Source organism: Paramisgurnus dabryanus, chromosome 23 (assembly GCF_030506205.2).
Source record: "Paramisgurnus dabryanus chromosome 23, PD_genome_1.1, whole genome shotgun sequence".
Classification (NCBI taxonomy): domain Eukaryota; kingdom Metazoa; phylum Chordata; class Actinopteri; order Cypriniformes; family Cobitidae; genus Paramisgurnus; species Paramisgurnus dabryanus.
In genome coordinates, this window is record NC_133359.1 from 16,960,933 (window position 1) to 16,983,435 (window position 22,503).

At 38.0% G+C, this 22,503-nt stretch overlaps 1 protein-coding gene across 5 annotated transcripts; it reads left to right on the forward strand.

Moving 5' to 3' along the window:
- Positions 1–348: 348 nt before the first annotated feature.
- On the forward strand, positions 349–22,195 carry enc2 (ectodermal-neural cortex 2). Of its 5 annotated transcripts, none has more exons than XM_073813255.1 (4): positions 349–498; positions 608–912; positions 4,859–6,706; positions 21,129–22,195. In XM_073813255.1, the coding sequence occupies exon 3, from the start codon at positions 4,903–4,905 to the stop codon at positions 6,670–6,672; it is 1,770 nt and encodes a 589-aa protein (XP_073669356.1). In that variant the 5' UTR covers positions 349–498; positions 608–912; positions 4,859–4,902; the 3' UTR covers positions 6,673–6,706; positions 21,129–22,195. The 5 variants fall into 5 exon arrangements, with proteins under 5 accessions (XP_073669356.1, XP_065147651.1, XP_065147650.1 ...); XM_065291578.2 differs by lacking the exon at positions 608–912 and adding an exon at positions 3,239–3,351 and having other exon boundaries at positions 355–498; XM_073813257.1 differs by having other exon boundaries at positions 358–502.
- The last annotated feature ends 308 nt before the right edge of the window (positions 22,196–22,503 follow it).

Sequence of the window (22,503 nt, forward strand, 5' to 3'; positions counted from 1 at the left end):
ACAAGCATGCTAATTCCATGAAAAATAACGCTTGTTTTTAAATGATGTCTTTTTTTGAAAAATATTCATTAACAACCATTCTCGATTTGAGTGCTATAAAATAAAAGACACGTACCTAGGCACAAAAGTCAAGTTTCATTTCGCTTGTTTTGACGCGCTGTCATCGCCCACAGCGATGTCCCGCCCACAAATCACCCATTCGCTGCTTCATACAGAAAACAGCGGCGACGGTCAGGTTGGAACATTTCTATTGGCTTGATTTCTCATTTGCATAAATTCCCATCCGCTGATTGGTCAACGCCACGTCAATCATTCTCCAAAGCCCATTCCCCCGCTTTTGGATATTACCCCAAGAGACTCCACAGCTTTTTATCAGTGAGGATTGGAATGTTAACAAAGTAACGCCGTCAGACAGCACTGAGGTGAACAAAACTATGATTCATTTACCGATACCGAAACCGCACAACGTCAGGACTTGCAACTAACGCCCAGAAGACTGTAAGTATGTCTTATCTTTCTAAAAATAGTCTTATGTTAGTGGAAGAAGCTTCAAATGAATTACCCTTTAACCAACATCTGTACTCTTCTTCTTCCTCTGTTTTGTCAGAGCTGGAAACTGGTCAGGATTAGATAGGGATTGGTTTCCTCTCGCTTCTTCAAGAAGGAGAAATCTGTGTAAATCAGGAAATAATGAGCACTTACAGGGAGCCCGGGGTCTCTAATCGCCGGGAGTTTGTCGGTCTTTATTCTGCATGCCTATACAACTGACTTACGACTCTCCGCTAACAGTGTTAGCTCTCCTCATGCACACAGTATCGTAACTGAACGGTCGCCATGAGATTGAGTACAGGCACAACTGTCTTTGTTGATTTTAACCTTTTATTATTGACCAAAAATGACATTTTACCTCAGGTAAAGTTATGTAGTTATCAGTGCGTTTCAGTGCACTAGCGAGCTGGCTAACTGTAGCTTGAGTTACTTATCTTACGCGGGCGCGTATTTGAAACAAAATCTTTTTGCGCAGGAGCCGCTGTTTTATTCCCACTTTAAAAAGTACTGTAGTATACTACTGTATAGTAAACTGTAGTTGATACAGTCGTATTTTTTTTGCGAAATCTAAATGAAAGTCTCATAACCTAACTATGAGATCAACAAAGTTTGAATTTAAGTTTAAGTCATTGATTTTCCTACTGAAAAATCAAGCCGAGACCTGTATAAGCTGATTTTAGCTAGTTTAAGGTGGCAGTAGCTGGTTTAAGATGGTCCTCCCAGCCTGGCAAAGCTGGTCAAACAGGTGGGTCAGCTGGTCTTCCAGCTAGACCAGCTTAAAACGTTACCAAAACACAGCAAGACCAGCTTGCTACACCAGCAAAACCAAGCTGGGGACCAGCTGAAATCAGCTCACATGCTGGATTTTTCAGTAGGGTTAACATTAACATTTGGCATGACCTTTCACAGTCAATATTACAGATATCAAGATTGTATTTTCACAGAATGTTCTTTACATGTGGGATGATATTGTGTAAGAAAACAGAATAGGCTAAATCACAGAAAATGTCTTCAGATGGGCCACAGACAGGATTTATTGTAAATGTTAAAGTGTATATTACATTATTTCCTATAGTTGGATCAAATTACTATAGCTAATATTATAGAATACTGTATTAATTGTACTAAACAACAGTTTACTATAGTAAACACTACAATACTTTTTCTGTGGGTTACGAACGTGATTTTTTTCACAGTCCTCCTGGACATTTTGAATGTCTCCCTTATCTGACACTAGTGCTGGACGTGGACGATCATAACACCTTGATAATTTAATTGCAATTACTATTGCAGATTAAGATATTTTAAATTGAAGTTTAAAATGTTTTATAACTTATGTAAAGCAGCTGCATGGGAAATTCGAAACATCCAAAACAAAATAATATAACGTAAATAACAAATAGTTATGGAAGTTAATGTTGTTTGTAAAAATCCAAAATCAACTTCTTAATTTTAAAATCTTTTTTACCACTGTATTTGGTGCCAAAAACGCACAGAAATGAGCACAAATGGACAGCTGTAATTGAGGCTTTTGTAGATTGTGTAATTGTTTCACTTGTAATTGTATGACACACCTGAATCAGGTGAGGGAGACATACTAAATGTGCAATACTTTGGGTCCTCCAGGACTCAAAATGTTCAAAAAATGTAAAATTGGAACCGCAAGCCTGCTCTATTTACAGTATTTGTCCTTTAAGTTTGTGTGATGACAAGACATTGAATTCAACAAGCTCTAGTTTTACCACATTTTGGCTTTTGTTTACCAATGTATGTTGTAGGTTACTTGACCCTTACCATTGTGTTTTCCTTAGATTCTGAGACATTCTTGTAATATACACTACGAACTACAAACATCTACAAATATCTCACGTTTTTACCAAAAAATATTTTCCCTGCAAATTAATACAAATCTGGCAAGCGTGCCAGCTCACCCAACTTATTATTGGACAGCCAATTTCAGTTTATTAGTAAAGGGATATGCTGATATAGGTATGACATGAATCTAAACTTTTAGACCTTGCTGTGATTGACTAATAGTGAATCAAAGATAGTAGTCCTTTGTTTTGAGAATGGCCTTGGTGCAGACCGGTGATCCATAAAGTCAGTAAGGTTGTCAGCTTTTGACTTTCTGCAAATACAAAAGAACACTTCCTCCTTTGCTGTAGGCTAGCTGAAATGCGGCACTGGAATACCAACATCGCTTGTGAAAAGATCCTGGAAAGGCTATTTATTCAGAGGAGGTTGGATGTTTACAGAGGAAGAATATTCAGTGGGAGAAAAACCTTTGTGCCTCGGCCTCTTAGCGTTGCAATTAAAAGGTGCCATTCGTGCTGGTGAGAATATCTGCATGGATAGGTAGTTTGTTTCGCAGTGAATGATTCAGCAGCTTTGGCACGGCTCATGCTGTTGTTGAGTGATGGTTACCATGGGTGATGGGATGAACTGCACAGGAATTCTACGGAAGTTTCATCAAGCTGTGAAATGATCATGGCATTCCCTTTTTATCTCTGTTTCTTTTCCATTAAGCCACAAACCTGATCACAAGACCATGGTCGTAGATGTGTGCAACTTTTAGGCCACTTCCATAGCTTTTATATCATGTCTATGTTCTTTAGTTGGCCTTTTTGGGGTCTGTGTTTGACAAAAATGATCTCTTTTCCATTCTGTGTTCTTTCCTGGATCCGTAAAGGACCCAGCTCTGTCAGCCTGGCCTGTTGAAGGGAGGCTTTTTGGGACCAATGCAGACCCCCTCTCAGATCCTCACTGTCAGTGCCTGTGCGTGGGCCAGCAGTTTTTGCCGCTGTAAGTGGTTTTAGACACCTGCTTGCTCCACTTGATCTTGCAAACCCATCAACAGCTCTGCATCCAACCCCTCTCCCTCCATACCAGCATCCTGGTCGTCCCTTATTCTCCTGCACTGATAGCTGTGACCTTGCATCCTTTGTGGTCAACCTCTGGCATTGTGATTCTTTTCAACCCAAGCGCGCGAACCATAAAGACCCTGCTGATGTTTGTGCAGGCTCGCTCCCCTCTCTTGTCGCATTAATCTCAAATTGTGTCAAAGAATCCGGATGGCATGTAAGCACATTTAGTCACACAAAGAGCCAGTGGTAACATTGAACACTTGCTGCTGAAAGATTAGGCTCGAATGGCAGACAGTTTCACCCCTTTGAGGCAAAACTGTCTGGATTTTACCAAATCATGTGCTTCAGTGCACCATAATAGCAAGCCACAACATTTAGTGGGTGTTTTGTGTGTTTAATAGACAGAAAAATCCTAAGAATTTATTCAGGTTAACCCATTAAACATACAGCTTTATAAACCTAAATATTGAAAAAATGGTTTGTTTCCTTTATTGTTTTTATTTACGCTTGTCACAAATATTGATGTTTCTTTTAATTTGGTGTATGTTTACATTCTTTTTTTTTTTTTTTTTTGCTTATAAAATGTTTTTCTACTCAAGATTAGTGGGCATCAAACTGCTTTTAAATTTTTTTATAGACACTCCTTGTCAAAAAATCAATGCATGATATTTGAAACATAGAAAATACTCTCAAATTCAATTCACAGCATAGATGCAATATTCAGGATGCGTGGTTGTAATAATCTGTTTTTTACTCTGCACCACTGACTCTTTTATTGGAGTTTGTTTTATTTGTATAATACGGTAAATTATTTAAAATATTGCGTAATGATACCTAATATTTATTACAAGCCATAAGGCTTAAATCTAAAAATTGGAAATTAATTTTGCTGTATTAAACCCATCTCAACACTTATAAACCAGGGGTTCTCAAAAATGTACTTTTTGCGACCCACTTAAATTGATATAATCTATCCGGCGACCCACCAAAGTATTTTTAAATGGAAATATGAACGTTAAATTATGATTTTTCATATTTTCCTTGTCATTTTATTAATGAAATGCTAGTTAAATTGCAGAAAACTTAGCTATTTAAGTAATGTTGTGATTACGGAAGATTTTTTGAATATTTAGTAAACATTACTCAACGTTTGTTTTCTAGACATCTCTTCCTCTTAAATCAAATTGTGTAAAAATGGCATTTGGCCAATCCATTTATGTGCGTAATAGCCAAAGGCTTTAAAGAAGATTAAAAAGATAACTCAGCCTCTTATTGCATAGCAAAGCAAGAAAAACACTAAGAATACATTTAAGCTAAAGTTTATCAACCAAGACTAATTGTTCATTTGTCGCCTAATAAAATTGTCTTTGCTTGAGTCATTTATAGTACTGAAATAACTGTACAGTGCTAGCTAACCTCATGTTGAACTTTTGTGTTTTTTTTAGTTCGGGATATTGGGACCAGTGAAAATTTGGACGTGTCGGAAAAGATGTCTGTCAGCGTCCATGAAAACCGCAAGTCCAGGACGAGCACCGGTTCCATGAACATCTCGCTTTTTCACAAGCCCTCTCACCCAGACAGTGTGCTCACCCACCTTAATACACTTCGCAAACAGTGCATGTTCACAGACGTTACACTATGGGCTGGCGACCGTTCCTTTCCGTGCCACCGTGCGGTGCTCGCAGCATGCAGTCGCTATTTTGAAGCCATGTTTAGCGGTGGCCTCCGTGAGAGCATGGACAATGAGGTGAACTTCCGTGACAGTGTGCACCCAGAGGTTCTGGAGCTACTGTTGGACTTTGCTTACTCCTCGCGCGTCATCATCAACGAGGAGAACGCAGAGTCACTTCTTGAGGCCGGAGACATGCTGCAATTTCATGACATCCGTGATGCAGCGGCAGAGTTTTTGGAGAAGAACTTGCATTCGTCAAACTGCTTGGGAATGATGCTGCTTTCCGATGCCCATCAGTGTAAACGTCTTTATGAGCTGTCTTGGAGGATGTGTCTCATCCATTTCGAGGCTCTTCGAGAAACGGAAGACTTCTGTAGCCTCTCAAAAGACAAGCTTCTGGATCTCATCCTTAGCGATGAGCTGGAGACTGAAGACGAACAGATAGTTTTCAACGCAGTCATGCGTTGGGTTCGATACGACTTGGATAGCCGCAGAGACTATCTTCCTGAATTGCTGCGAGGAATACGTCTTGCGCTGTTACCTTCAGAGTGTCTCATTGAGGCCGTGGCATGTGAAGAACTTGTGATGTCAGATAAAAGAAGCAGACTTATCGTCGATGAGGCAATGCAATGCAAGAAGAAGATACTTCAGAATGATGGAGTCGTCACCAGCCCCTGTGCCAGGCCTCGCAAAGCTGGGCACACGCTTCTTATTCTTGGGGGCCAGACTTTTATGTGTGATAAAATCTACCAAGTAGACCACAAAGCAAAAGAAATCATCCCCAAATCAGATCTTCCCAGTCCTAGGAAAGAATTCAGTGCATGTGCCATTGGCTGCAAGGTTTATGTGACCGGAGGAAGAGGATCGGAAAACGGAGTATCGAAGGACGTGTGGATATACGATACCGTGCATGAGGAATGGTCGAAAGGCGCCCCCATGTTAATTGCACGCTTTGGTCACGGCTCAGCAGAACTTGAAAACTGCCTCTATGTTGTTGGGGGTCATACCGCTATAGCAGGTGTCTTCCCGGCCTCCCCCTCAGTGTCTCTCAAACAGGTTGAGCGATACGACCCACTAACCAACAAATGGACAATGATGGCACCACTTAGGGACGGTGTCAGCAATGCAGCAGTGGTCAGTGCCAAGCTAAAACTTTTTGTATTTGGTGGAACAACCATCCACAGGGACAAGGCCTCAAAGGTCCAATGCTATGACCCTGTTGAGAACCGTTGGACCATAGCTGCAGAGTGCCCGCAACCCTGGAGATACACAGCGGCCGCTGTCCTTGGCAGTCAAATATTCATAATGGGTGGAGACACGGAGTTCACTGCTGCATCCGCTTACCGATATGACTGCGAGACCAACCAATGGACGCGTGTAGGTGACATGACCTCCAAAAGAATGAGTTGCCATGCTGTGGCCTCTGGTAATAAACTCTATGTGGTAGGTGGTTACTTTGGGACACAACGGTGTAAAACCCTGGATTGTTATGACCCAACGTCGGATAGCTGGAACAGTATCACTACCGTGCCTTATTCACTGATACCAACAGCATTTGTCAGCACCTGGAAACATCTTCCCGCCTAGGCACCTCTGATTTAAACGTATGAAGCTGATCTGGGTAAGAATATAGACATTTGATATGCTCCAAAGACTGAAATTGCTATTTTGTATTTGTCATTACCCCAATACCAGTAAAATTTCATGTATTAAATTTCAGTAGTAAAGTTCAACATAAAAACATGCTAATTTAACAACTCACTCCTTTATTAAAGGAAAACACCACCGTTTTTCAATATTTTACTATGTTCTTACCTCAACTTAGACAAATGAATACCTATCTTTATTCAATGCGTGCACTTAATCTTTGTACAGCGCGTTGTGTGAATGTGTTAGCATTTAGCCTAGCCCCATTAATTCCTTAGGATCCAAACAGGGATGAATTTAGAAGCCACCAAACACTTCCATGTTTTCCCTATTTAAAGACTGTTACATGAGTAGTTACACGAGTAAGTATGCTGGCACAAAACGAAACATGGCGTTTCGTTTTATTAAGTGGATAAATGTATAGCGGAAAGCACTTAGTTTGCAGCACTTCGACCTTCCACCATACAATATAGTTCTCATTTTCGCCACGTTTTATTTTGTGCCACCATACTTACTCGTGTAACTACTCATGTAACAGTCTTTAAATAGGGAAAACATGGAAGTGTTTGGTGGCTTCTAAAGGAATGAATGGGGCTAGGCTAAATGCTAACAAATTTACGACACGCTGTACAAAGATTATTTGCAAGCCTTGAACAAGATAGGTATGTATTAATTAGTTGAGGTAAGAACATAGTAAAATATTGAAAAACTGTGGTTTACCTTTAATAATAATAAATAGTCATTTAAAAAGTATAAAAGGCAAAAATTCTGTATTCGTCAAGTCTACAATGTAGTTGCTAATGAAAATCTTTCAGCATGTCATGTCGTCTTGTTGAAAAGAAGTGTCTTCTATGAAAAGACCCAGTCAGACAGCGCATCAGTTACTTCTAAAAGTGTGCATAGGATCCTAACCAAATGTGGACCTGTGCCCAAAAGCCAAAAATGGCGTAACCCCAAAAATTTTCAAGCTTATAAAATCGTACATTAGCAAACCCGTAAAAAATGCTCCCTTTATGAATCAGAGATCAAGCAAGTGTAGTCATATCCCGCCCTGTACACGCCCATTATTAACCATGAATAATGAGAGTTCGTTTTTATAGATCACAACCTTTGCCTGATAAGTGGTGTATGGACTTTCCAACATACGCCACGTTTATAAATGAGACCCCTGGAACTTTTGACAACACTACTGTCTGATCTTGTTTGGCCTTATCTAGAACAGAATCACTTGTTATTCACTTGTTACTGTATTGTAGGTGCTTGTTATAAAATCTGCTTCACTCATAACTTTAGGCAGAGGCGCAAGTCAACAGGCTGTTGACACATAAATAGTGATTTCTGTCAAGATAAATGCATGCCAAAATTCTAAATTCTACTTGGCAGCCGCCTTTAGAAGCAGCTGAGTGCTCTCAATTTATTGAGGGTTTTAATCGTGGTGTGAGCAAGGATGGGGATACAAAGTGTTAAACCATCTGGATGTCTTGCAGATAGATTCAGCAATACTCAAGTGCAGTGGCAGTCATTAACAAAGTATATTAAAGAGGGTTGAAGGTTGAGACATCTCACAGGTTCACAGTCTGACCAGTGTGATGTGTCCACATTCATACGCTATCGAATTATTGATTTGCAATCCGTATTACGAAGCTTTTCCTGTCAACTGCCTATCCAGTTGGATGTGAAAGTGGCTTAATCTCTGTAATTACAGACTGGTGAGGAGATATTGAGGATGAGAGCACTTGAGTGCACTTGTTTCCCATCAAACAATTAAATATACAATGCAATTTCTTATTAATAAATTATACCACAATCACTCTTCAAATTATACTCACATTCACAAAGAAACAGCTATCACCATAGAAACCTCCCTTATTGCTATAAGTTTTGCCGTACATAATGCTAATAAAGCTAGAAGTATAGTTCTGTTTTTATGCATATGCGAGGGTACGTTAGTGCTGCACAATTAATCGCATCGCAATCGCGATGTCAGCCTGTGCGATTATATGACAACAAAATGATGCAATTATATTAATTAAATAAATGTGAGGACTTTTTATCATAGTTCAAAGCCATATATGCCTAGAAAAGCGCAACTTTTAATTTTTTCTCTGCTTTAGGACACGATGTAACTACAGAAGAGTTAAGTTTTAAATAGGAAAAATATCGAATATACTCTTTGATTATTTTTGAGCGCAATGCTAATGGTCTAATCAGATTCAATGGATTATGCTAAGCTATGCTAAAAGACCCGGAGATCAGCTGAATGGATTCCAAAAAGGAAAAAAATCAAACGTTTAACTCTAGGGGAGCTGGAAAATGAGCATATTTTCAAAAAAGTGGAATGTGCCTTTAATGTGTATTGTCTGTACAAAATGAGTTAAGCTTGATTATTACACCCTTACTTTTTAGGTGCTTCACTTTAATCGCCTGTCTCTCTTCACTTAAAGAGCTAAAAAGTCAGCAAGGCCATTGATAGCATGCATGCATTTACCTTTGTGTGCGTATAACAAAGGTATTTGTTCCTATGTGACATGTACTGGCAGCACAATGCTCTTTCAGTGTTATTCTCTAAATTAATGTGTCATAACAGTCATCTGAACATCTCTCACACGTGTCACCCGGATAGGCTGCCTAGGGAGTGCCTGGAGCCGTCTCATTGCATCCCCTGATGATTAGAAAAATGATTACTTCTGTGAGTAATCATTAACACTGTTCACCAGCCAGCGACTCTGTTCACACCACAAGTGCTTCATTTCACAGTAAAGCAGGTGGCACAGCAAAAGCTGGGTTTTATAATTAGCCCCATGGGGCACAAATTCAGACCTGACAGGCCTGTCGATAGATGTTGACAGCGGCGTCATGCTTCAGAAACGCCTTCAGGAAGTGGACAATCTCAGTGTACTGCAACAGCTGGGCTGTATGGAAGAAAAATAATGACAAAAGTTTTTGAATTAAAATAGCCTGTTGAATTGTACTACCTGAAAAAAAATGCATTGTATTAACCGTACTTGAATTTTAATGCATTGTATTTTTATGTTTTTGAATTAAAACAGCCTGTTGAATTGTACTACCTGAAAAAAAATGCATTGTATTAACCGTGCTTGAATTTTAATGCATTGTATTTTTAGGTTTTGCATTTTTAAGGGCTGAAATTCAACATGCGTGTATATTTTCTGTATTAAAAATTCAATAGTCCACATTCACCTTTTAGATTTCACTTTAAAATATTCGGTCTATTTAAAAATACAACGTAAAATATTCAGCAGGCAAGTTTCAGTCCATTTAAATTCGCGTCCAAAAATTCAAGTCCAAAAATTCAGTCGTACAGATTTCAACATTTAACATCCGGGAACTGCAGGAAAAGCAATAGAGTACCGAGTATAATCTCATCTGCTGTTAATCGATCTGGCCAGCAGGTGGTGCACGTGTTCGCCAAAACTTTGTACATGTAAGATGATTTATCCACTGCAGTGATGAATGTTGGCTTTTATGTTCAGTTTTAGTAGAACAACTGTAATACACTCACACAGAGAGTGTATTGTTTGGTTATGTTATTGACAGGATACTAAACGGTTTTTAAATGCCATATAAATTAAATAGGGCCTTTCTGCCTGCTATTGGCTTCGTTTCTCAAAAGCTAAGTTGATTGTAGATTTTATTGGTGGCAATCTACCATCTTCTTATGCCTACGAGAAACGGACACGTTTTTGTAATTCTTCACCTCAGTTTATAAACCATACTCGGATTATTGAACTGTTCAAGTTACAAATCGTGCACGCGGATTAATAAACCATACGCACATTTAAACAATCAGTGCTCTCAGATTTTCAATCCATATCCACAAATTCATAAACAATAAATAAACAGTGCACACGCTTTCGCAATGGTTTTGCAAACTGAGTCCACTACCGCAGAGGTCCCCAACCACCGGGTCGTGGACAAGTTGCCACCGGTCGCAAGAACATCCTGAAAAAATGTGTATAATAGCTACGTTATAGTTTAATCAGGTGTTTTGTCCTTTACGAGCCGACTTCAAATAACATATCAATCCACTTCTATACAGGGCCGCGCTCTCTCTTTTTCTTTCTCTCTCTCTCTCTCTCTCTCTCTCTCTCTCTCTCTCTACCAGCGCATCGGCGATCACATTGCTGTCATTAAGGCCGTAGCCAGGATTTTTCAAATACCGAGGACAACCCCTACATTTTTTTTTATTATTTATATTTTTTCCATATTACAGAATAATAATAAACACGTCCAAACTACAATAGCACAAATGTAACTGTGTCTGTGAGAATTTTTGTTGGTGACTAAAAGCATCCAAAAAAATCAATGGTTACATTTCATCATCTGAAGTCACCCTTTCAGTGGCGGATGCAGAACGTGACATATGGGTGGGCATGGATTAAGTTCGGGTGGACCTGAATCTATGGGTGTCACATTGAATAAGAAACTATAACAAGTCTATAAAATTCGTCAAAACTTCAGGAATCACAAGCGTATTGGTGAGAACACCCGAACTGCACGTCACATTTTTTACATTATTGATATACTTTAAATTGTAATGCAACATGACATTAATTAAGCCTTTTTGGTTAAAAAAATTATTGGGCTGTCATATAGCCTACAAAAAAGAACCTGCACACAGTGACAAGAAATATAAATGAACACAAAAAACCTAATACTTTTTAAAATAGCCTATTAAAACTGTTTAAATAAATTAAGCTACTAAATGCTTAAAATGAAGCTTCACTCTGAGCGAACACATACCTTGACGAAGGCTATTTGCCGATACGTTGGTTATAATAAATAATTTTTGCAAGTGAGTGTGCAGTCACTATTTTGTGTTATAAAATAAAGCTTCTAACATCATATTCTCTTCATACAAATCACTAAAAATATATTTTCGTTCTCACATATTTAAGTTAACTTACTAAATAAAGAAAGAAAAAGGGAATTGCTAGAATAATGTTTGACTCTGAGGTTAAACGAAATGACAAATAAATAAACATTTAATATACTTTTTGATGACCATAAGAAGCGGGTACTCGTAAAGAGCGGAGCCGAGGAGCGCGCATTTCAGACGTGAACACGAAAGGAATAATGGGTTTAGTTATGCTTTCACTTCATTTCCTGACAGTTTCACTTGTTAGTGGGGATAGTAATAACTAACAAGATGACACCGAATTACATACAATATAATTACCTAACTAAATCTGAGAGAATGCAAACCCATTACAATATTTTTTCCTCCGACGGGCAGGGCGCAGATACATCTTTGTAGCCCGACAGGAATTCGCCATAGCCCCGGGACAGTTAGACATGGATACAACTTCATATGGTGTATTTTACCTATTGCATGTTATGTTAAAAACAGTAAAATTATAAGTAAGCCTGATAACTATTTAAAAACTATTATAAAGAAGTTGAATGTTGCGTTATATGGTTCTAATGAAAAAAATATTCCCGAGCAGCTTTCAGCCATGATCACTTTGAGAACTTTTTTTGCAAGCAAGTGGAAAACGTATTTTGAATAACAATACGTTATAAATATGTGCTGCGCGCTTTCCTCTCAATAACATAAACACACAACAAATATGACAGCGGGGTAAAAAATAGAAAGGAAACATCTGATCACAGTGATGTTGTTTGATAGTCTACCAGCTCTCTAACTCAGCACTAAGTCACGCCATGTTTATTGCTACACTTTATACAATATAGTCTATTGCTTTTAGCAACAAATAGCCTATCATAACAACCTATAAGCCTACTGTGTAATTGAGACATTCATTTAAGAAATGCATTAAAAGCAGAAAGAATAGGCTGCGGAATATAGTGGGTTCACTATAATCCACACCACAGACGTTCTTGGTTTGCTTCTTATTTATTAAATCGAGGCAATTGTTTGATTAAACATTGATTAATATTAAGATACAATTTATACAAAACGAAATTCACTTTAAAGAAAGTCTTTCTACAAAACAAACCTATGCAGGGCTCGCAAAATCGCTACCCCGACGTCCCGAGTATTATTTTTTTTTCATTTCTGATTGGGCCCATAGCTCCGCGCCTGCCTGCAATTAGTTTCATTTGCGATATCAAATTAATGTCTTCATTTTATTCATAAAGTCATACCTTTGCAATTCTTTGATCGATTGTGTTTTAGAAGTACTGTATGCTTGAACTCTAACGACAGCAATGTGATCGCCGATGCGCTGGTAGAGAGAGAGAGAGAGAGAGAGAGAGAGAGAGAGAGAGAGAGAGAGAGAAAAAGAGAGAGCGCGGCCCTGTATAGAAGTGGATTGATATGTTATTTGAAGTCGGCTCGTAAAGGACAAAACACCTGATTAAACTATAACGTAGCTATTATACACATTTTTTCAGGATGTTCTTGCGACCGGTGGCAACTTGTCCACGACCCGGTGGTTGGGGACCTCTGCGGTAGTGGACTCAGTTTGCAAAACCATTGCGAAAGCGTGTGCACTGTTTATTTATTGTTTATGAATTTGTGGATATGGATTGAAAATCTGAGAGCACTGATTGTTTAAATGTGCGTATGGTTTATTAATCCGCGTGCACGATTTGTAACTTGAACAGTTCAATAATCCGAGTATGGTTTATAAACTGAGGTGAAGAATTACAAAAACGTGTCCGTTTCTCGTAGGCATAAGAAGATGGTAGATTGCCACCAATAAAATCTACAATCAACTTAGCTTTTGAGAAACGAAGCCAATAGCAGGCAGAAAGGCCCTATTTAATTTATATGGCATTTAAAAACCGTTTAGTATCCTGTCAATAACATAACCAAACAATACACTCTCTGTGTGAGTGTATTACAGTTGTTCTACTAAAACTGAACATAAAAGCCAACATTCATCACTGCAGTGGATAAATCATCTTACATGTACAAAGTTTTGGCGAACACGTGCACCACCTGCTGGCCAGATCGATTAACAGCAGATGAGATTATACTCGGTACTCTATTGCTTTTCCTGCAGTTCCCGGATGTTAAATGTTGAAATCTGTACGACTGAATTTTTGGACTTGAATTTTTGGACGCGAATTTAAATGGACTGAAACTTGCCTGCTGAATATTTTACGTTGTATTTTTAAATAGACCGAATATTTTAAAGTGAAATCTAAAAGGTGAATGTGGACTATTGAATTTTTAATACAGAAAATATACACGCATGTTGAATTTCAGCCCTTAAAAATGCAAAACCTAAAAATACAATGCATTAAAATTCAAGCACGGTTAATACAATGCATTTTTTTTCAGGTAGTACAATTCAACAGGCTGTTTTAATTCAAAAACATAAAAATACAATGCATTAAAATTCAAGTACGGTTAATACAATGCATTTTTTTTCAGGTAGTACAATTCAACAGGCTATTTTAATTCAAAAACTTTTGTCATTATTTTTCTTCCATAGGGCTGTCCTTGACGTGTTACTTTACTCAGTTTAGCCTCTATACATTTTCTCATTCTTGACGCAGTACAGTGCAACAGATAAAACCAATGGTATGTTTTGAACTTGAAAAGTTGTTTCGCTATGAAGACTTAATGGAGGTGAGTCAGTCCAGCTCTGTGGTCTCTTATGCTTAAAATACCTGTTGGTCTACATTGGAATGACCGTATGTGTCATTATGGGAAAAACAAAACTGAGAAGAATAAGCTTCATAAATGATGTAAGCTGGCGCAGGGATGGGATTCCACTTTCAGTCTATAAATATTTTAAAACTGCAGCAGTCAGAGTGGAGAAGAGTACCTACATGTAGTCCATTTCAAACGTTGAAATGGACTATGGGTTAATTGAATCCTATCATCAAATATAATATTATGAGTCATAATCAGATGGCTTGATGAAAACAATACATGGATACAGCAGCTGAATTTCACAGTAGTTGTAGTTTTCCAGAGACTTTTTAAAGCCCCCTAAAAATGGAAAACAGGGAGTTTTTAGAGTTTGATGGGATTCTGTCTCCTGTTACGTCTCCTGATTTCTTTTCTTGTGAAAATTATCTGCAGTTGAATGAGTTCTGTGGTTTTTATTTTATATATGTGCCTAACCTGGACAGCAAAATCGTACGTTTGCTCTTATTGAGTTACAAATGTTTCTGTTTTCATACATATTCAATAAATAATAACTATTTCTGAAAAGTAGTAATATGCGCCTATAAACGGGACGACAACGCGGGTTTGCTTATCACACGCATGAATGCGCAGCAGCACAAAAATGCTTTTAAATATGAAAGATTAAAGGATTGAATGTAAAAGATTATTATTTAGTTTCTTGGACATAAATGAGGACAAATTATGAGACGTGCGAAGGCACAAAGAGCTGCTTCACCTGCAGCCTGGTAAGTAAATAAATCCTTTGCTTTAAACAAATGCATCTGATTTTAAATGTTTTCTTTTTAAATGCTACCTCACGGATTTATTGTATATGATGACTCTGAAACATTTTTAAGTAATGCTTAAAAAAAAACTGACGCTGTCCAAGTGCTGAAACGTGCGGAGAGCCGTTTGTAATTTCTTTACCTCCTGTTTGTTACAAATAAAGTATTTTTAGAGTACAAACCTTTTCTTACATACTTGTAAATTATTTTTGATGATATTGGATAGTCATACATTTAAAACAATTAAAAGCCTGCTTTTTTAATTCCATGACTAAAAGAAAACTGGTTTTAAAGGTTTTAATAAAAAATAAAATTTTCAATACAATTGAAAAACACCACAATTATTTAACATTAATCTTAAACTGGGGATCTTCTTCCTCCGCTTAGTTTTTCAGTTTACAAAGTCCATCATCTAAACAGGGATTAGACATAGCGCCAGCGCAACTGGCTTTTAAAGGGGATGAGAGCTGAGACTCTCATTGGTTTATTGCACGTTACGCCCAAAATACTCCCATTACTCATTAAAAAAAGGATCAAACATTTCCGACCATGCGCTCGGCGCACAAACAATTTTTCCCGTCGTTAAATTAGCAAAAGCGGATTCGGACACGCCCATTTAGACGTTGCGCTGTGCGCTTTAGACAATGGGCTTAGATCATTAAAATAGGGCCCAGTGTATTTATGTTAATTTTATGCAATAAAAAATTAAATGTGCACAATTTTTATGAAAGTTAAGACTGAATGGATCTGAAAATGTAGAATGGTGTAACCGCCAATTGCGCCAAGAATGAGAAATATTAATACATTTTAAAATATAATTTTAATAGTTATTTCTAAATGTAAATTTGTATGCGTTTTTGTAATATTTGTCTTGACATATGCTGAAAACAGCTCTGTTTTCTAAATAATCTTGACAAATTATGTAAAAAAATCATATTACATTAAACTAGATGATTATATTTTATTCCACATTTTTTATGAATATATTTATATTTTCATTTAAAAAAAATACTAGTTACACCAACTGACACCGACCGGTTACACCACATTGACATTTTTGCAATTATCCCCCAAATATTCTTTTAAAATGAAATAAAACCAGAAATTTTAGACTTGGTCCTCAAAAATGAATGTATGCTTTAAGTAATCTGCAAATTTATTTTGAAATTTTAATCCTTTTACATTTAATTGAACCATACGGACACAAAATAACTAGCTGATGTTATGCGACTAAAATGTCATTTTGTTGTCTCGCAATAAGTCATTCCAAAAACCAGGGGATTGGTTGTGTTCGACTTCATACATCGCCATGCGGGTGACATCAAAATATGTCATGTGCTTGATCGTGGTCGACCACACCTCTTCTGTCTTGTCCTCCAATCAAACATATCGGGGCATACTTAAAACATGATTATGTGACTTTTATGCACGTCAGGTGACCTGCAAATGTGAAAAAAAATTCCATTGCAGTTTTGCATATATTCCTTTTTTGCTTTGTTTGAAAAACCATTTCACAAAAGCGTAAAAAACTGTTTTTGCGATATATTGGAGTTAATGCGAAATCACAGGGTTTCCATTGGGTTCATTTTCAATTTGCAATTTGAAGGGGCATGGAAATGCATTTATTACGTATTTATCCATAGTCGGTTTTGTAACCTCTGAGCTAACAACAGGTGACCTACAGCTTTTGTATACTGTATGTAACAGTAGTTGTTTGTTACCTTAGTTGACCCTGCACTGCAGTCGGTGGTGGTTTTGGGTTACTTAGTCAATGCTGAGGTATCATTGTAGCTTTGTTGCAGTAGAGCATCAAGCAAAAACACCTTTGTGAAATGTGTCTTCACACATACGTTTAAAGTTTATGTTTGAGTATATCTACCTGTTGTTAATGTCTTTTAGTGGCTATGTGATCTTAATAGTGCACACTTACTGTATGCATTTGGCAGACTGTTTTATCCAACTTACTGTGCATTCAAGCTATCCATTTGATCAATACATGCTTTCCCTGGGAATCAAATGACTCTGCTATTGCTTGCACCAGGAAAGCTTAAGCGATGGTTGTTGCAAAGTCATATATTTCAATACGGCTTGAATTACTTGTTATAGATTTGTAATCTTATGTTGTTTCAACTTGTTTTGCTGTAGTAGTTGGATAAAAATTTTTGACAGGACTTCAACTGAGTAAAAAAATGTCTAGTTAAAGAGAATAGGGAATATGCAGACATGGCAGATTGTTGGCCTGTAATGATACTCTTTTGACATTGTTGTAGCCCATAGCATATGTCCTCAATAAGACTTAGTTACTGCCTTTTCTGCCAGCAGTGCAGGTCCATTGGGCAGCATTGTTTTCCACTAATCCAGGTAATTTGCCAGTTAGATCGGTCTTGTCCCTTTGCCAAACACCACAACCTCCACTAAAGGAGGGGCCTTTCGAAAACTAAACCAGCTAATCGTTTTCCTGTCGCAGAGCCCGTAAATCGGATTGGGCCATTTTAATCTGATCTCTCTCTCTCTCTTTGTGGCATACATGTTACAAAAGCAGGAAACATGATGTTTTGGCAGAATCCACGGTTAGCCGTACCGGTAGTAAAAGGCTGATGCAGGTAGCCCACGAGGGACGGATTTCCTATAAGGATCATCCGCACTGATGCGGGCGGCTTAACGTCTGGATAAGCTTTGGCTCGTGGACATGGCCCATTTAAACTAGCTATGGATTTACACACTCAACTGCATAGTTGTGGCAGTGGAATGAAAACTCTCTCCGTAATCGGTCCTTAAATTGATCCCTTATCATCAGTGCATTAGGGAGTAATGCCATGTCCGATTTAACCCCACTGTCTAGACTGCAGTGTCTGCTCTTGATAAACATTCGTCCAACATGTTTAACACAACATGATACATTACAGTTATCTGAAAAATTTTACTTTAAACGTCTTGGAACTGTTACAGTTTTTTTCTGGGGTGACTCTTAAAATTATTTTCATATAGTGCATAATCTAAATACAATAGTTATTACTATCATTGTTTTCTTAGCATTATTTATTTTTTAAGTAACTGGCTCATTCTGGATAATATTAGTGCCGTATTTTAACTGCAAAAATAGAGAATACAAAAATACTAACAGATCGATGTCATTGTCTAGAAGTGTAAACGTTTTTTGGGGGTCAATTTTATTTGATAGACAGTACGAGAAGACTGAAAATACAGGGTGGATAGAGGGGTTCAGGATTGGCAAAGGACCTCAAGCCGGGATTCAAACTCAGGTCACCGAAAGTGCATCAATCTGCACCGAGCACTGCGCACTACACCATCAGCTCCGACAGGGGTGTAAAAGTTTGAATATTTGACTTTACATTACATTTATTAATTTGGCAGACGTTCTTATCCATAGTGCATTACACGGTATACATTTTTTATTTGTATGTGTGTTCCTTGTGTTCGAACTCGTGACCTTTTACACTGCTAATGCAATGCTCTACCAATGAGCAATATAGGGGCACTGAGCTTTACATGTTGGATTGCTTCTCTAGTTAAGTGTCTTCTTTAGTATAACCATAAAACAATGAGTAGCAAGATATGAAAATCATCAACTGAATGACAATCAGATATGATGATGTCTTGCATCATTTATTATAATTATTATCACATCAAACTGTGATTCCCCCCCCCCCCTTGTGTGCCTATGCCAGTATTTTCTGCAGCAAAAAGAGTTTGTTCAGCTTTTCCGAAGACTCTTTACAAGCAAGCGAAGAGGCATTAGAAGATTGATGCACTCCATTTCACCTGCCCAGAGGGCTTTTCCATGAGCCTTTCTTCAAAGGCAATAACACATGCATCTTGCGACTGTGACATTCAGAAAGTTTTAAGCTGTTGCTGAAGTCTTTAAAACTACTGCTGTTTAATACCGAATACTGTTCAGGGTTCCCAAGGGTCCTTGAAATCCTTGAAAGTTTGTGAATCTGGGGAAAAAATTCAAGGCCATGGGAAGTTTTTGAAAATATACATACATAGATACAGGTCATTGAAAGTGCTTGAATCTATTTTAGTAGATTTATAGATTCACATATAATTTCCTGTGACGTGTATGATAATATGATAAAAATTCTAGACTTTTTAAGCACACGTGCTGAACTGTTTGCTTTAAATGCTTATATCTTATGTATGCGAATGTTGATTCATACCAAAATGCTTTTTTGCTAAGTTGTGTTTGACACATATAAACGTCTCGGGTTACGTATGTAACTGTTGTTCCCTGAGAAGGGAATGAGATGCTGCGTCTCCCTTGCCATACTTCCTGCGTCCCTGTAACGCCGTCTTTAGCAATATTTAAGGGGATAGTTCGGCCAAAAACAATATTAAACCCATGATTTACTCACCCCCAAGCTGTCCGAGTTGCATATGTCCATCGTTTTTCAGACAAACACATTTTCGGATATTTTGGAAAATATTTTAGATCTTTCAGTTGATTAAATGTAATGTTACGGGGTCCACCCGTAGTCCACGACCTTCAAGTCCAAAAAACGTGCGTCCATCCTTCACAAATTAAATGCAAACGGCTCCAGGATGATAAACAAAGGTCTTCTGAGGGTAATCCGCGCGGTGTTGTTGTAGAAATATCCATATTTAAAACTTTATTAACGAAAATAAATACCTTCCAGTAGCGCCGCCATCTTAGTCACGTCCGCATTCAGGATGAGAGCTTACGCAGCGTATGGAGGCTACTCTGCTGCTGCTCTGTGCTCCCGCCCTCCGAATTTGTCATACGTGACTAAGAAAAGTGCGTACACTACGCTAATACTCTCTCCTGAATGCGGACGCGACTAAGATGGCGGCGCTACCGGAAGGTATTTATTTTCATTAATAAAGTTTTAAATATGGATATTTCTACAACAACATCGCCCGGATTACCCTCAGAAGACCTTTGTTTATCATCCTGGAGCCGTTTGGATTTAATTTGTGAAGGATGGACACACTTTTTTTTGGACTTGAAGGTCGTGGACTATGGGTGGACCCCGTAACATTACATTTAATCAACTGAAAGATCTAAAATATTTTCTAAAATATCCGAAAATGTGTTTGTCTGAAAAACGATGGACATATGCAACTCGGACAGCTTGGGGGTGAGTAAATCATGGGTTTAATATCGTTTTTGGCCTAACTATCCTTTTAAGATAGCGATATTTTTTACTCATAGCCAAGGGTCTGCATACAGTTCCCATGACACAATTTTCATTATCAGAAGAGTGCACGCACATCCAGATTTTTGAAACCCTGCATTGTACGCGTAGGTCGTGCATGCGCATACAGGAGTATGTTGTATGTAGGGCACTAGAGGTATTGCAAATTGTTGCAATGCGCATGCGTGGAACGTCAACACACGTGTATGAGTCAAATTAACTATTCTTTGCAAGGCTGTGGGTCCGACTGTGCGTGTGCATAAAAACAGACTACACCCAGGGCTCAATGTTACAACTGATGAAATTAACATAAACAAAGATTAATAAACACTGTAGACATATTGTTCATTGTTAGTTCTTGTTAGCTAATGCATTAACTAATACAACCTTATTGTAAAGTGTTACCCGTTTATTATTTCTTTGAGCCTTTGAGAACTTTAAAGCATTTCCTTGTTTTCCTCATATCCTCTCTTGTATGTTTTTTTATTGGTTTAGCTTTTTAACTTGATTATTGATGTAGACACATTCACAAGCCTTTATTCAGAGAGCAAACAAATTTGTATGAATTTCCCCACTCAACAAATTGCACGGTCATGATCATGTTCACCTTGAAACTGGTTCAATTTCTGTTTTTGTAATAGGAAAAAACATTTTTTTCCTTTCTCTTTGTTTTCTTCCAAGTACCCTTTGCTATTATAGCTCCATATTCCGATCAATTCAAATAGACTTCTGCATTTGCATGAAGTTGAAGTGCAGTGAAGGGGTTCAGATTACTGTGCCTGGCTTTGTGCATTGGTTTTATGTCATACCTTTCTCTCATTGCAGGTGTCATGGTCTTCTGACCACACTGAATGGAGCACAGCAGGACTGGATTGTCATTGGCTGGCCCGAAGCACTTCTTTATTGCGGGCGTGGTGTGGTGACGGTTGGTCACGGCCACTCGACAGAACGCCTCCTGAAAACATACCGACTATCCATTGCTGAGAGGAAGCAGAGAAACATGCTGAAATATCTTCATAAGGGAAGCATTGTTGTTTTCTCCCTAAAGCACAAAGCTAAACCAATGCTTGGCCATTGCCAAATCAGAGGCTTGATGACACGGTCACCTCTTGCACCAATTCTGCTCTCTCACATTGTTTTGCTAGTGTGAGGTCAGAAACATTCCAGCAGAGACTTTTTAATGCATGATTTCTTATATGAATCCTCTTTATTATAATTACTGTAACTGGCAATGTTGCATGTCCACAGTCGCATCCTATTACTTCCAAAACGTCTTTCGGATGCCGAATTTTTCAAGATGGACGACACAGCATTTGAACATTTACAGATATGCAGAACGTCCCCATGGGAAGGTGCAACTTTGCTGAAGCAGGATTTAAAAAGGATGCTTCTGTTTAATAAGCAAAACGGATCTTGGAGCTTGTATAGATTCCTTAGCACAATGTATTTGACTCACTCTCGTTTTAGATTTTCAAAATTTTCTCAGATTATTGAAGGTGTAAATGCTTTAATTTATGTGTTTGTGTCAAAAAGAAAAAAACTGCACATAAGACTACACTACATGTTTAACTTTGTATGACTGATGTTTTGAATTTTAATGTTTTGCAGGATTATGTTTTAGTATGAATGACAGTAACTCTGAAATGAAGGGTTGGTTTTCTTGCTCACGGTCTTACAGACATTTGAAAAGGAGTTTTGGGGGAGTTTTGTCTTTAATTGTAAATGCTTCCCTGCTAGACATTTCCATTTGAAGAGGACATTTAGGGATTATGCAGAAAATCCCACTGGCGTCTTTGTGAACTGAATTCCTGGTGCCTAATACCGGTGGACGTGTTTGTTGCGCACTCACTCCATTGAAGGGTTTGAATAAATGTTTTTTTTTTATGCTTGGAGACTGGTTTCATAAGCACCCCAAGGCTTAAAACACTATATTTTCAAACGCTTCTCTACAAAACATCCGAAGGGTTTTTTGACGTAACAGGAATGAGCTTTACATTATACAGTAAATCGCGTAACGCTTCAAAAGGCTCGGAAATAATTCGATATTTTATCCATCGCGTAAAGTTACCGCATGGCAGACAATACTAGATTTTAATAAACAAATAAACATTTGGTGTCCGAAGATCAGAAAGCTGTCTGATCAATAAAAATGCATGAGTAACCAACCATGTTTGCTCTTAAGACTGGTACTTCAGTAAAA